The 16,831-nt window shown below is 44.3% G+C and overlaps 1 protein-coding gene across 1 annotated transcript; it reads right to left on the bottom strand.

Annotated features, from left to right (window-relative positions):
• Window positions 1-441: 441 nt before the first annotated feature.
• On the bottom strand, window positions 442-6,834 carry LOC137363431 (histone H2A-like). The gene is made up of 2 exons (XM_068027259.1): window positions 6,778-6,834; window positions 442-822 (listed from the first exon to the last, which is right to left on the bottom strand). The coding sequence occupies exons 1-2, from the start codon at window positions 6,832-6,834 to the stop codon at window positions 442-444; spliced, it is 438 nt and encodes a 145-aa protein (XP_067883360.1).
• Window positions 6,835-16,831: the final 9,997 nt, after the last annotated feature.

Below are 16,831 nucleotides of genomic sequence, written 5' to 3'. Positions count from 1 at the left end.
GAAGCGGCGCTCAGATCACCGGAGGAAAAAAAGAACAGAATTCAAACAGTCTAAATGAAAAACAGACCAGAATTGACCCAGATACTGTCATTATTAAATTAATTAATCAGCGCCAAACTACTTATCATTAATGCACCAGGAGGGTCTCCGAATTTATGAAATTGAAGGTGGCAGCATTTATTAAATTGTTGATGGACACCCTGTAGTTCAGTTCTTCATTTAACTGGGGGTGGGTGGGATACAAGGGGATGTGTGAGGAGAGAAACAGAGCGCAATCCAGAGAGGGAACGGAAAACACACCTGGACAGATGTGAAACAGGTCAATCCACTGTTACAATAACTCCATCACTGACTCCCTCCTGACAGTAACCAGCCCTTTCACAGAGACTGTCGGTGGCTCTGAAAAGAGCCTTTGGGTTATTGGATGACATTTTGGCCGCTTTACTTTTTCTGGGAGCTCTGAGCGCTGGTTTTCTTGGGCAGCAGCACGGCCTGGATATTAGGCAGCACCCCGCCCTGAGCGATGGTCACTCCTCCCAGAAGCTTGTTGAGCTCCTCGTCATTGCGGACCGCCAGCTGCATGTGTCTGGGGATGATGCGGGTCTTCTTGTTGTCCCGTGCCGCGTTACCGGCGAGTTCGAGGATTTCAGCGGTCAGATACTCGAGCACAGCAGCCAGATAGACCGGGGCTCCGGCACCCACACGCTCAGCATAGTTGCCCTTTCTCAGGAGCCTGTGAACACGGCCCACCGGGAACTGCATTCCAGCCTGGGAGGAGCGAGACTTGGCCTTGGCCCGAGCTTTCCCGCTGGTCTTTCCTCTTCCAGACTTTTTTTTTTATTTCCAAAATATACTTTATTCATCAAAATCTGGAAAAAAAATACATTACCGTACAGTTTCAAACAGCATCAAGTCAAAAAATACAAACAGTGCAAAGGAGGTCAGTTTCCTTCAATAAAGGAGTGAGTTGCCTCACAACCATTTCATTTGTCATGCCAGATACATTTTTACATTTTATAGCACACAAATATTTTCCAGATAAAGTTCGAGGGGTTTTCCATGGATCCAGCCCCTCCATTCAGCTTGATGAGGGGAACTTACACAGTGGTCTTTCCCCATTGAGCCTTTGCTGCGGCTGCCCCAAGCTTTAGTGCGTCCCTCAGCACATAGTCCTGGACCATGGAATGTGCCAGTCTGCAACATTCGGTCATGGACAACACTTTGTGCTGGAAGACCAGCAAGTTTCGGGCAGACCAAAGGGCGTCTTTCACCGAATTGATAGTCCTCCAGCAGTAGTTGATGTTTATCTCGGTGTGCGTCCCTGGGAACAGCCCATAGTGCACAGATTCCTGTGTTGCAGAGCTGCTTGGGATGAACCTCGACAAAAACCACTGCATCTCTCTCCACACCTGCTTTGCAAAGACACATTCCAGAAGGAGGTGGGCAACCGTCTCTTTCTCACCACAGCCACCTCGAGGGCATTGTGCGGAGGGGGTGAGACTTCAGGCGTGCAGGAAGGATCTGACGGGGAGGGCTCTTCTCACCACTAGCCAAGCTACATCTTGGTGCTTGTTTGAAAGTTCTGGTGATGAGGCATTCTGCCAAATGACTTTGGCGGTCTGCTCGGGGAACCATCCGACCGGATCCACCATCTACGTTTCCCGTAGGGCCTTGAGGACATTCCGTGCAGACCACTGCCTGATGGATTGGTGGTCAAAGGTGTTTTCCGCAGAAACCTTCCCACGCAGGATAGGTGGTACGGCACGGTCCAACTGGATGGAGCGTTCCGCGGCAATGTGACCAGGTCCATCCTTCTCAACATCGGGTACAGATAAAACCTCAGCACGTAATGACACTTGGTGTTTGCGTACTGAGCAGAAGACGGCAACGTCATCCATGTATGAGAAAAGCTCGAGTAGACTATGCTAGAATTCCCCAGAATGTAGAAGAATGACAAGTAATCGTACTGACAAATAAAAATCTTAAGTGGTTTGACACAATAGATACTGGGAGGCTGTTTCCTCTGGCTGGCAAACCCAGAACAAAGGCTCATAGTCTCAGTGTGAAGGGCTCAGTCATTCAGGACTGAGAAGAGATTTTTTTTCACTCTAATGGTTGTTAATCTTTGGAATTCTCTTCCCCAGAGAGCTGTGGATGCTCAATCATTGCGTATATTCAAGAGAGAGATTAATAGGTTTTTGGAAACTTAGGTGATCAAGGGATCAGCCCTAATCTTATCGAATGGCAGAGCTATTTCGAAGGGCCGAGTGGCCTAATCCTCCTTCTTATGCAAAGTTCCATTCTGTAAGAAATGGGTCCTTTAATAACTGGTTCTTCTCATAATAATGTCGAATGCTTATAGCAATATATTATAGCGGCACAGTGGCGCAGTGGTTAGCACTGCAGCCTCACAGCTGCAGCGACCCCGGTTCGATTCTGGGTACTGCCTGTACGGAGTTTGCAAGTTCTCCCTGCGACCATGTGGATTTTCGCTGGGTGCTCCGGTTTCCACCCACAGCCAAAGACTTTCAGGTTGATAGGTAAATTGGCCATTATAAATTGCCCCTAGTATAGGTGTGGGGATGTGGTAGGAATATAGGATTAGTATAAATGGGTAGTTGATGGTCAGCACAGACTCAGTGGGCCGAAGGGCCTGCTTCAGTGCTGTATCTCTAAATAAATAAAAGTAGCAGACAGAGCATGAGGCCACCCATAGAAAAGCAGTTCTTAGCAGCGAGGGTCAGCACTGGTATAAACAAAGATAGGGGCTGAGGAGTATGCTGTTCCTGAGGTGGTCATAATAGAAGCCACTGGACACCATAGACATTCCTGAACTGATAGATGGAGTCTTCTTGCACTTTGTGTACCCTGTTATCAGTACAAGTGTCCAGTGAAAGCTAAAAATGGGCTCCAGTATAAGATATACTGAAAGATGACCTTGAGCAAAAGTGATGGACAAAGTTGAGGGCGGGGGGGGGGGTGTGGCCACCCTGATACTTCAGTTACCTGTCCTGTATTCATTGGTTAGAAGTGTTTGAACAAGTGATTGACATAGGGTACCAGTCCCTAGAAATAAAGTATATAAACAGGTGCTCGACAGGGAAATAGTCAGTCTTATTCAGACAGGAGAGCTTCCCAAAGCTCGGCTTCAGCTGAGTGTTAGACTTTGGCCTAACACTTTGGTTGGCTGAAGAAGACTGAGGACACCAACACCAACACCTCGCCTGCTTCATCGTCAGGGAGACTGTCAACACTGTTCTTCCCCACTGTATGATCCGGATCGGTAATCCATTCAATCTGTTATGGGTCGTACCTCTAATTCATCTATTTAGCTTACGCATCATCATATTTAAACTGTTCATATTTAAACTGATACATCTTAATATTACATTAAACTGTTGCTTCTTAATAAACTATTTTAAAATCACATTATGAGCTCGGTCCCCTTCTTTGTGTGTCTGTGAAGACCGAACCAAAATCTTACAATTCCTTCCCAGGGAATATTTCATTCTTCAAAAAGAGAAACTTGCTGGAAATCTGAATAACAGAAGATTCTGGAAACACTCAGCAGTTCCAGCAGTATCTATGGAGAGAGGAAGGCAGGAGCAACGTTTCAGGTCTATAGAAGGGTCTCAGAACTGGACCATTAACCTGAGCTTCTCTTCTCCACAGTTGTTTCTGGACTGGCTGAGTGTTTTCAGTATTTTAGTTTTTTTTTGTATTTCATCCCTTTCCCTTTTGACTGTTTGCTGTGAAACTTTCAGCGTTGTGCTCAGTTCTTTGTGTAGTTATGTTTTCTTTGTTTGAAGTGATGTAAATAGTATCCTAAAAAATCAGACAGAAATACTGCTCAATTTAGTGTAAAATATAACAGGGCACATTTACAAATATCTAATCAATTAAGGCAATTTTAAAAAATAAGAATCAATTACCTTTATTTTCAATATAAAAATATGAAGCAATATGAGTGCAGCACTTACAGACAAAATCTATTACCTCACATTACCTGCATCTTTAACCTTGACAGACTGTGTAAATTTCTTCTCCTATGTTACAGTTCTCACTTTCAGCTAGCAAATGTCAGCAATCTGTGATGCAGTGCAGTTTACAGATCAGACCATCAGTCACAACATGCAATAATTGTTCAGCTTATGTTGGACAGGTGGAACTTAGAAATATTGGGAATGGAGACAAAGAACAAAGAACAAAGAAAATTACAGAACAGGAACAGGCCCTTCGGCCCTCCAAGCCTGCGCCGATCCAGATCCTCTTTCTTAACATGTCGCCTATTTTCTAAGGGTCTGTATCTCTTTGCTTCCTGCCCATTCATGTATCTGTCCAGATACATCTTAAAAGACGCTATCGTGCCCGCGTCTACCACTTCCGCTGGCAACGTGTTCCAGGCACCCACCACCCTCTGCGTAAAGAACTTTCCACGCATATCCCCCCTAAACTTTTCCCTCTCACTTTGAACTCGTGACCCCTAGTAATTGAAACCCCCACTCTGGGAAAAAGCTTCTTGCTATCAACCCTGTCGAGACCTCTCATGATTTTGTACACCTCAATCAGGTCCCCCCTCAACCTCCGTCTTTCTAATGAAAATAATCCTAATCTACTCAACCTCTCTTCATAGCTAGCGCCCTCCATACCAGGCAACATCCTGGTGAACCTCCTCTGCATCCTCTCCAAAGCATCTACATCCTTTTGGTAATGTGGCGACCAGAACTGCATGCAGTATTCCAAATGTGGCCGAACCAAAGTCTTATACAACTGTAACATGACCTGCCAACTCTTGTACTCAATACCCCGTCCGATGAAGGAAAGCATGCCGTGTGCGTTCTTGACCACTCTATTGACCTGCGCTGCCACCTTCAGGGAACAATGGACCTGAACACCCAAATCTCTCTGGACATCAATTTTCCCCAGGACTTTTCCATTTACTGTATAGTGCACTCTTGAATTGGATCTTCCAAAATGCATCACCTCGCATTTGCCCTGATTGAACTCCATCTGCCATTTCCCTGCCCAACTTTCCAATCTATCTACAATCTGCTGTATTCTCTGACAGTCCCCTTCACTATCTGCTACTCCACCAATCTTAGTGTCGTCTGCAAACTTGCTAATCAGACCACCTATACTTTCCTCCAAATCATTTATGTATATCACAAACAACAGCGGTCCCTGCACGGATCCCTGTGGAACACCACTGGTCACACTTCTCCATTTTGAGAAACTCCCTTCCACTACTACTCTCTGTCTCCTGTTGCCCAGCCAGTTCTTTATCCATCTGGCTAGTACACCTTGGACCCCATGCGACTTCACTTTCTCCATCAGCCTACCATGGGGAACCTTATCAAACGCCTTACTGAAGTCCATGTATATGACATCTACAGCCCTTCCCTCATCAATCAACTTTGTCACTTCCTCAAAGAATTCTATTAAGTTGGTAAGACATGACCTTCCCTGCACAAAACCATGTTGCCTATCACTGATAAGCCCATTTTCTTCCAAATGGGAATAGATCCTATCCCTCAGTATCTTCTCCAGCAGCTTCCCTACCACTGACATCAGGCTCCCAGGTCTATAATTACCTGGATTTTCCCTGCTACCCTTCTTAAACAAGGGGACAACATTAGCAATTCACCAGTCCTCCGGGACATCACCCGTGTTTAAGGATGCTGCAAAGATATCTGTTAAGGCCCCAGCTATTTCCTCTCTCGCTTCCCTCAGAAACCTGGGATAGATCCCATCCGGACCTGGGGACTTGTCCACCTTAATGCCTTTTAGAATATCCAACACTTCCTCCCTCCTTATGCCGACTTGACCTAGAGTAATCAAACATCTGTCCCTAACCTCAACATCCGTCATGTCCCTCTCCTCGGTGAATACCGATGCAAAGTACTCATTTAAAATCTCACCCATTTTCTCTGACTCCACGCAAAGCTTTCTTCCTTTGTCCTTGAGTGGGCCAATCCTTTCTCTAGTTACCCTCTTGCTCCTTAGATATGAATAAAAAGCTTTGGGATTTTCCTTAACCCTGTTTGCCAAAGATATTTCATGACCCCTTTTAGCCCTCTTAATTCCTCGTTTCAGATTGGTCCTACATTCCCGATATTCTTCCAACTCTTCGTCTTTCTTCAGCCGCCTAGACCTTATGTATGCTTCCTTTTCCCTCTTAGCTAGTCTCACAATTTCACCTGTCATCCATGGTTCCCTAATCTTGCCATTTCTACCCCTCATTTTCACAGGAACATGTCTCTCCTGCACACTAATCAACCTCTCTTTAAAGGCCTCCCACATATCAAATGTGGATTTACCTTCAAACAGCTGCTCCCAATCTACATTCCCCAGCTCCTGCCGAATTTTGGTATAGTTGGCCTTCCCCCAATTTAGCACTCTTCCTTTAGGACCACTCTCGTCTTTGTCCATGAGTATTCTAAAACTTATGGAATTGTGATCACTATTCCCAAAGTAGTCCCCTACTAAAACTTCAACCACCTTGCCGGGCTCATTCCCCAACACCAGGTCCAGTATGGCCCCTTCCCGAGTTGGACTATTTACATACTGCTCGAGAAAACCCTCCTGGATGCTCCTTACAAATTCTGCTCCATCTAGACCTCTAACACTAAGTGAATCCCAGTCAATGTTGGGAAAATTAAAATCTCCTATCACCACAACCCTGTTGCTCCTACATCTTTCCATAATCTGTTTACATATTTGTACCTCTATCTCACGCTCGCTGTTGGGAGGCCTATAGAACAGCCCCAACATTCTTACCGCACCCTTCCTATTTCTGAGTTCTGCCCATATTGCCTCACTGCTCGAGTCCTCCATAGTGCCCCCCTCCTTCAGCACAAGCTGTGATATCCTCTTTGACCAGTAATGCAACTCCTCCACCCCTTTTACCTCCCTCTCTATCCCTCCTGAAGCATCGATATCCTAGGATATTTAGTTGCCAATCGTGCCCTTCCCTCAACCAAGTCTCAGTAATAGCAATAACATCATACTCCCAGGTACTAATCCAAGCCCTAAGTTCATCTGCCGTACCTACTACACTTCTTGCATTAAAACAAATACACCTCAGACCACCAGTCCCTTTGCGTACATCATCTGCTCCCTGCCTACTCTTTCCCTTTGTCACGCTGACTTCATTATCTGGTTCCTTACAGGCTTTAGTTACTACCTCCTTACTGTCCACTGACCTCCTCATTTGGTTCCCATCCCCCTGCCACATTAGTTTAAACCCTCCCCAACAGCGTTAGCAAAAGCACCCCGAAGGACATTGATTCCAGTCCGGCCCAGGTGTAGACCGTCCAATTTGTAATAGTCCCACCTCCCCCAGAACCGGTCCCAATGTCCCAAAAATCTGAACCCCTCACTCCTGCACCATCTCTCAAGCCACGCATTCATCCTGACTATTCTTTCATTTCTACTCTGACTATCACGTGGCACTGGTAGCAATCCTGAGATTACTACCTCTGAGGTCCTACAGATAGCCATTATTGCACTGAGTTTGTCCAAACATTAATTGTACCATTGTGCCACATCAGCCAGCCTGTTGTCCCGTACATGAGAATGCGAATCATTCTTTATATGCGGCTAACTGTCAGTCTTGGTTACTGAGTGGGAGTATGGGATTCATGCTGCAGTCAGTCATATTCTAGTCCTATATGTGACTGATTCATACTGTGCTAATAGGTCTCTGTTGCTGTATGTGACTTTATGATCCAGTCTGTATCTGTCAGTACTGTGTGTTGGTGTGGACTCATTCTGTATCTCAGTCTCATGTATGCTATTTTGTGTGCGATTCATTCTGTATCTTTAAGTTACTGGTACAGTATGTGAGTGTAGGAATATTGTTGTAATTCTCAGCCACTGTAACTTTTTGAATCTGGGACTCATTCAGTATCAGTCTCTCGTCCTGTGTATGAGTGTGGGTTTCATTCAGTATCTGTCAATCTCTGGTATGGCCTGTGCATGTGGGTTTCATTCAGTATCTGTCAGTCTCTGGTACTGCCTGTGAATGTGGGTTTCATTCAGTATCTGTCAGTCTCTGGTACTGCCTGTGAATGTGGGTTTCATTCAGTATCTGTCAGTCTCTGGTACTGCCTGTGAATGTGGGTGTTTTCAGTATCTGTCAGTCTCTGGTACTGCCTGTGAGTGTGGGTTTCGTTCAGTATCTGTCAATCTCTGCTGCAGCCTGTGAGTGTGGGTTTCATTCAGTATCTGTCAGTCTCTGCTACAGCCTGTGAGTGTGGGTTTCATTCAGTATCTGTCAGTCTCTGGTACTGCCTGTGAATGTGGGTTTTGTTCAGTATCTGTCAGTCCATGGTACTGCCTGTGAATGTGGGTTTCATTCAGTATCTGTCAGTCTCTGGTACTGCCTGTGAATGTGGGTTTCATTCAGTATCTGTCAGTCTCTGGTACTGCCTGTGAATGTGGGTTTTGTTCAGTATCTGTCAGTCTCTGGTACTGCCTGTGAGTGTGGGTTTTTTCAGTATCTGTCAGTCTCTGGTACTGCCTGTGAGTGTGGGTTTCGTTCAGTATCTGTAAGTCTCTGGGATTCTGTTTATGGGATATATTCCGCAACCATTAATCTCTGGGATGTTTTGCTGTTCTGAATTCATTCTACACAGAATTACATAGAATTTACAGCAAAGAGACAGGCTATTGTGCCCAAGATTTTACATTTCCACATGAGCCTCCTCCAACTCTACTTCATCTAATCTGATCAGCAAACCCCTCAAATCTTTTCTGCCTCATATAATCATTTAACTTGCTGTTAAATGTCGCAATGTTCATGAACTCAACTGCTGCATGTGGTGGCATGTTACAGATTCTAACCACGGTCAAAGCAGGGTGAAGAAGTTTCTCCTGAATTATTTATTTGATTTATTACTGACTATTTCCTATTCACAACTTTTCCCACAAGTGTGAAAAATCTCTACCTCTACCCTATCAAATCCTTTCATAGCCAATGCTTCTATTAGCCTGAACACTGAGAAAGGAGCTCAGGCTTATTCAATAATGTGGAACATGTAGTTCTGTTGCAGTCATGGAATAAATATTGTATCTCAGTCTGAAACTGTATGCGATTATAGATTGGTATGTAATGTGGAGCTCAGGCTGCAATCAATAATTGAGACAGTATCTTTCACTCTAACACTATAGATTTTTGGAGTGCTATGTTATCTGTACTTCAGCCGGTTCCAATGGAATAGATAATGTTATCTCTAAGTCTGATAATGCTTGTTTATTAATTCACAGGACGTTAGTGTCACTGGCAAGGTCAGCATTTATTGCCCATCCCTAATTACACTTTCAAGACAGCTGAGTGGTTTGCTGGGCCATTTCAGAGGACAGTTAAGGTTCAATCACATTGCTGTGGGCCTGGAATCACTTATACTTCAGACTGGGTCAGAATGGCAGATTTCCTTCTCTCAAGGACATTCATGAATCTGATGGATTTTTTGACAGCAATCCAGTAGCTCCAGGGTCACCAGTGCTGAGACTAAATTTTTTTTATTCCAGATTTATTTAATTAACTGAATTTAAATTACCCAGCTGCTGTAGTGGATTTTAAACTCATGTGTCTGAATCATTAGTCGAGACTTCTGGATTAATCCTGTACCACAACCACTAAAACCTCCATACCTCTGTTAGATTAGATTTTTTACTGGTTTGTAATGTGGAGCTCAGTCTACACAAATGAAATTGATACTCTATTTCATTCTGATACTGTATATGTTTTTATGGCTGGTAAATAATGTGTAATTCAGTCGACTGTATTTTTCAATTCTTCAGTTTGGGTGAGTTCTGTACTGACATCTAATTTACACCACAGTTTACAATTTACAAGCATTGCACAATCGGATACTGTGGGCTGGATTTTACAGACCCCCACCCGACATTGCCTTTCATGATGGGGGAGGGGGGGGGGCAGCAGAAAATGCCTCCGGGAGAGGCTGGGAGGGTCCGGCCCGCCGATATTGCCGGTGGCAGCGAGGCCTCATGGCAGCACCCCATTTCCCGCCGCTCAGCGACCAGACCTCCATTTGCATATTCAAATATATGTAAATGAATGCACTAATTATATTTACGTCCCCACCTGAGTTACTGCTCCCATCGTCAGTCTGGTGGCTGGCCTTCGGATCCCTGTCCCGGGAAACGAGGCACACACTCATGGGCAGGGGGAAGGAGGTAAGTTTCTTAGTGCAGGAGGGAGGGGGAACATGGTCAAAGTAACATATTGGTGTAGGGGATGGTGGGAAGGGTTTGAGGTTAAAGTTTATGCACTTTGGGTGGGGGGGGCACGGAAGGTCAGGTGGACAAGGTAAGTGTTTTTGGGGAGAGAGGGCAAGTCATTAATTTAATTGATACTGGGGGTGGGAGAGAGACAGAAGAAATGTCTTTGTTTATTTTCATGTCCTTGCGGTTTAAATATTTAAACTTAAAGATAGGGCTCAAAGCCCTTTAAAAATGGTATCAGCGCCTGCGCACAGGCGGCTGACGCCATTGCCAGAGATGGTCAGCTCGCCCCCTACATGTGATCGGCGGGAGGTGGCCCACCCCGGCTATTTAAATGAGCCACCACGCTTAGGATCGCGGTGACTCCACGACGTGTGGCCCGCACGAGCGGACCACCATTGTTTTCACCGGCCGTCGATTTCGGCAGCAGGCTTATAAAATTCAGCCCTGTGTGTGATTTTTGGACTGGCAATGTTTAGCTCAATCTGTACTAATGGAACTGATACTGTATTTCAGTTTGATATTGTATGTGTTTTTAGAATGGTATGTAATATTTAGTAATTTTTCATGGTGTGGGTGAGTTTTGAACTGGTATCTAATTTGTGTCTCAGGTTACGCGATTTTTCAGCCCTTTTAAATATTTTACTGTAATGAATGTTGAACTTGTATGTAACTTGTATCTCAGGGTACACTATTGGGATGGTTAATCATCTTTTATAATCAATAGGCGTGAGCTTTGGGTATGGTATTTAATTAAAAACTCAGGGTACATCATTAGGTCAGATTCTGTGCCATTCAGTCAATACTGTGTGCCAGTTCTATCTGATATTTAATTGATAGCTAAGTCTGCATTATATTTAGATTGACACATTGCATTTCAATCTGCCAGTGGGTGTGATTATGACCTGGGATTGATGTATCGACCTGTTAGTGGTACTGAGTTGGGGTGAAACACAAACAATTTATTTCTCTCCCGCTTTGTTTGATTGTTGGATTGAAAATATGACTCTGGAACTCAGGATCAATGTGAGCCTGACTACTTCTGCAGTCTGAGACTGGGGAACTGATGAACTGTCTATCCCTCTGTCCTCTGAGTGATAATGTCCCTACTGTGTGTGAGAGGAGCTGGCTGCACTGTTCCTTGTGCCTCGAGTGCAGCAACCATCACATTCATCACAATACCTTCAAATATTTGCCTGTTGGAAGAAAAAATATATCTTATAACTCAAGAACAGGTGAGGTGCAAAATATCAAAGTGATCAATTTAATTTCTCAATTAATATTCATTAAGAACACACACAATTGAAAACCAGTGTCAGGATCAGCCTCCACTGAAGTACTGAAGCTCCCAGCTCCTGCATCACAAGTGTTCTGGGCAGATCCATCCTGACAAAACACTGCATTGGGATCATCCCAACTGCTCTATGCTCTACACATATTTCCAGCCACCCTGCTTCATATAAATGAATAACAGAAAAATAAAGCCCTATATGTATAGTCCTCTATTCCTTTCACCCCATACATCTGTTCAGCGTCCCCTTCAGTGCACCGACCGATACTATTCGCCTCAACCTCTCCCTGTGGTAGCATGTTCCAGATTCTAAGCACTCACTACATAAACACATTTTTCATTAATTCCTCATTTCTTTTAAATTTTAAATTTCTCGCCCTTTTTTCCCACAAGTGGAAACATGTCTCCATCTACCCTATCAAACCCCCTTCACTATTTCCTCATATTGCAAGGTTTCTTTAACCCTGACAGACTTTGGGAGTTTCTGCCACTCTATTGAAATTCTTGCTTCCAGCCAGTAGATGTCACCTCACTCCAATACAGTGAAGTTTACAAATCTGCGAGGGACACAACAGGAAATAATTGTTCACATTCTTGTGAATGTGTGGGATTTAGAAATACTAGGAGTGGAGATGAGCTATTAATGCATTTTATTTAAGCAATCATTGGTTTTGATGTTGTCATAAATCTGTCAGCTTGTTGTCTTGCCTGTGAAAGTGAAAGTCATTTTTAAAATCTGTCAGTCTCTGGTACTGACCGTCAGTGAAATTCATTACCTATCTGTCATTCACTGGTGCAGTGTGTGAGTGTGGGATTAACACTGTATTTGTCATTTTCTGGTAATGCATGTGTGAGTGTGGAAAACACTTTGTATCTGTCAGAGCTGTTATACATGAGTCTGGGATTCATTCTGTGTCTGATACTTGGTGTGTTTGGTGGGGGGGAGGAGTTTTCTTTCTGTAACTGTGGTCTCTCATTCTGTGTGTGAGTGTGGAATTTATTCAGTCTCTGTTTTTCTGATACATTGTGTCTGAGTATGGGATTAATTCAGTGTTTGTGAGGTTGTGGTAGTGTCTGAGTGTGGAATTCATTCTCCATCTGTCAATCTCTGGCACTGTATGTGAGTATGGGATTCATTCTGCAGCTGTCAATTTCTGGAACAGTATGTGAGTGTGTTTGTCAGTCTCTAACACTGTCAGTGAATGTGGTATTTTTTCTATATCTTTGAATCTTTGGTATTATGTCTGAGTGTGCGCATCTGTATGCCAGGCTCTGTTCCTGTGTGTCCATGATGGATTAATAAAAATATGACAGTCTCTGATACTCTATGTGAGTATAAGTTTCTTTCTTCATCCATCTGCCTTGGGCACTCTATAAAGATGTTGATATCCTTCCTTATCCATCACTCACTGAAACTAAATAGGATTAATTCTGTTTCAGTCAATAACTGAAACTAAATGTCACTGGTAATTACTGAATGTCAGTTACTCTCTGGTATTGCATCTGAATGCAGGTCTCACTCATTCGTGCCAGTGCCTGGTACTGTGTGTGAATATGATATTAATTCCATACCTGTTAACACCTGGAGTTGAATGGAAGTGTAAAATTCAGCTTGTATCTGTCAATCTCTGGTACTGTGTGAGAGTTATAGAGAGATACAGCACTGAAACAGGCCCTTCAGCCCACTGAGTCTGTGCCAACCATCAGCCACCCATTTCTACTAATCCTACATTAATCCCATATTCCCTCCCACATCTCCACCTTCCCTCAATTCTCCTACCACCTACCTACCTACACGAGGGGAAAGTTACAATGGCCAATTTACCTATCAACCTGTAAGTCGTTGGCTGTGGGAAGAAACTAGAGCACCCGGCGGAAACCCACAGTCACAGGGAGAACTTGCAAATTCCGCACAGGCAGTACCCAGAACGGAACCCAGGTCGCTGGAGCTGTGAAGCTGCGGTACTAACCGCTGCACCACTGTGCCACCCTGTGGGATACATCCTCTGTCTGCCATTCTCAGGTATGGTAAGCAACTGAAATTATTCTGCATCTCTCAGTGCCGAGGGCTGAATGAGAATAAGTCCCACACTCACAATCACTCCATCTCTTGTATTCATTTAGACTCATTCTATACTTGGATAACATTGGTGCTGTATGTGAGAGTGGGATTAATTCTGTATCTGTCAGTTTGAGGGATGATATATGAGTGTGGGATTCATTTTGTCTGTGTGAGACTCTGGTATTCTGTATGATTACATTCTGTAAATCTTAGTCCCTGATTCTGTGCATAAGTGTGCAACTCATTCTGTCTCCATCAGTCTTTGTTTCTGGTCATGTAATAGTGACTCCTCTGTAACACTCAGCAATGTATGAGTGTGGGATTCATTCGGTAGATCTCCATCTCTGGAACTGTTTGAGATTTATTCTGCATCGATCAGTGAGTTGTACAATACATGCTTGTGGGATTCATTCTGTCAGTCCATGGCACTGTGTATGAGTGCGGGATTCATTCTGCATCTGTCAACCTCTGGTACTGTATGTGAGCACAGGATTTATTTTATAGTTGCCACTCACTAGCATTATGTATCAGTGTGGGATTTATTCTGTATCTGTTAATCTGTTAACATGTAGGATTTGTTGTGTAGCTCTCTGTTTGGAGTGCTGTATATGAATGTGGGATTCAAAGAACAAAAAACAAAGAACAAAGATAATTACAGCACAGGAACAGGCCCTTCGGCCCTCCAAGCCTGCGCCGATCCAGATCCTCTCTCTAAACATGTCGCCTATTTTCTAAGGTTCTGTATCTCTTTTCTTCCTGCCCATTCATGTATCTGTCTAGATACATCTTAAAAGACTCCATCGTGCCCGCATCTACCACCTCCGCTGGCAATGCGTTCCAGGTGCCCACCACCCTCTGCGTAAAGAACTTTCCACGCATATCCCCCCTAAACTTTTCCCCTTTCACTTTGAACTCGTGTCCTCTAGTAATTGAAACCCCCACTCTGGGAAAAAGCCTCTTGCTATCCACCCTGTCTATACCTCTCATGATTTTGTACACCTCAATCAGGTCCCCCCTCAACCTCCGTCTTTCTAATGAAAATAATCCTAATCTGCTCAACCTCTCTTCATAGCTAGCGCCCTCCATACCAGGCAACATCCTGGTGAACCTCCTCTGCACCCTCTCCAAAGCATCCACATCCTTTTGATAATGTGGCGACCAGAACTGTACGCAGTATTCCAAATGTGGCCGAACCAAAGTCCTATACAACTGTAACATGACCTGCCAACTCTTGTACTCAATGCCCCGTCCGATGAAGGAAAGCATGCCGTATGCCTTCTTGACCACTCTATTTACCTGCGTTGCCACCTTCAGGGAACAGTGGACCTGAACACCCAAATCTCTCTGGACATCAATTTTCCCCAGGACTTTTCCATTTACTGTATAGTTCACTCTTGAATTGGATCTTCCAAAATGCATCACCTCGCATTTGCCCTGATTGAACTCCATCTGCCATTTCTCTGCCCAACTCTCCAATCTATCTATATTCTGCTGTATTCTCTGACAGTCCCCTTCACTATCTGCTACTCCACCAATCTTAGTGTCGTCTGCAAATTTGCTAATCAGTCCACCTATACTTTCCTCCCAATCATTAATGTATATCACAAACAACAGTGGTCCCTGCACGGATCCCTGTGGAACACCACTGGTCACACGTCTCGATTTTGAGAAACTCCCTTCTACTGCTACTCTCTGTCTCCTGTTGCCCAGCCAGTTCTTTATCCATCTAGCTAGTACACCTTGGACCCCAAGCGCCTTCACTTTCTCCATCAGCCTGCCATGGGGAACCTTATCAAACGCCTTACTGAAGTCCATGTATATGACATCGACAGCCCTTCCCTCATCAATCAACTTTGTCACTTCCTCAAAGAATTCTATTAAGTTGGTAAGACATGACCTTCCCTGCACAAAACCATGTTGCCTATCACTGATGAGCCCATTTTCTTCCAAATGGGAATAGATCCTATCCCTCAGTATCTTCTCCAGCAGCTTCCTACCACTGACGTCAGGCTCACCGGTCTATAATTACCTGGATTATCCCTGCTACCCTTCTTAAACAAGGGGACAACATTAGCAATTCACCAGTCCTCCGGGACATCACCCGTGTTTAAGGATGCTGCAAAGATATCTGTTAAGGCCCCAGCTATTTCCTCTCTCGCTTCCCTCAGAAACCTGGGATAGATCCCATCCGGACCTGGGGACTTGTCCACCTTAATGCCCTTTAGAATACCCAACACTTCCTCCCTCCTTATGCCGACTTGACCTAGAGTAATCAAACATCTGTTCCTAACCTCAACATCCGTCATGTCCCTCTCCTCGGTGAATACCGATGCAAAGTACTCGTTTAGAATCTCACTCATTTTCTCTGAGTCCAAGCATAACATTCCTCCTTTGTCCTTTAGTGGGCCAATCCTTTCTCTAGTTACCCTCTTTCTCCTTATATATGAATAAAAGGCTTTGGGATTTTCCTTAACCCTGTTTGCTAAAGATATTTCATGACCCCTTTTAGCCCTCTTAATTCCTCGTTTCAGATTGGTCCTACATTCCCGATATTCTTTCAAAGCTTCGTCTTTCATCAGCCGCCTAGACCTTATGTATGCTTCCTTTTTCCTCTTAGCTAGTCTCACAATTTCACCTGTCATCCATGGTTCCCTAATCTTGCCATTTCTATCCCTCATGTTCACAGGAACATGTCTCTCCTGCACGCTAATCAACCTCTCTTTAAAAGCCTCCCACATATCACATGTGGATTTACCTTCAAACAGCTGCTCCCAATCTACATTTCCCAGCTCCTGCCGAATTTTGGTGTAGTTGGCCTTCCCCCAATTTAGCACTCTCCCTTTTGGTCCACTCTCGTCTTTGTCCATGAGTATTTTAAAGCTTACGGAATTGTGATCACTATTCCCAAAGTAGTCCCCTACTGAAACTTCAACAACCTGGCCGGGCTCATTCCCCAACACCAGGTCCAGTATGGCCCCTTCCCGAGTTGGACTATTTACATACTGCTCTAGAAAACCCTCCTGGATGCTCCTTACAAATTCTGCTCCATCTGGACCTCTAACACTAAGCGAATCCCAGTCAATGTTGGGAAAATTAAAATCTCCTATCACCACCACCCTGTTGCTCCTACATCTTTCCATAATCTGTTTACATATTTGTACCTCTATCTCACGCTCGCTGTTGGGAGGCCTGTAGTACAGCCCCAACATTTTTACCGCACCCTTCCTATT

The sequence above is a fragment of the Heterodontus francisci genome, unplaced genomic scaffold, assembly GCF_036365525.1.
Source record: "Heterodontus francisci isolate sHetFra1 unplaced genomic scaffold, sHetFra1.hap1 HAP1_SCAFFOLD_61, whole genome shotgun sequence".
NCBI classification, from domain to species: Eukaryota; Metazoa; Chordata; class Chondrichthyes; order Heterodontiformes; family Heterodontidae; genus Heterodontus; species Heterodontus francisci.
Note: the sequence above shows the minus strand (reverse complement) of the source record. Positions and strands in the feature narration are given on the sequence as shown.

Coding starts and splice junctions, on each gene's coding strand:
- LOC137363431 (XM_068027259.1), bottom strand. CDS start 6,834: ATGGAGGACTCGAGCAGTGAGGCAATATGGGCAGAACTCAGAAATAGG. Junction 823..6,777: donor TCAGAAATAGGAAGGGTGCG/GTAAGAATGTTG, acceptor AAAAAGTCTGGA/AGAGGAAAGACCAGCGGGAA.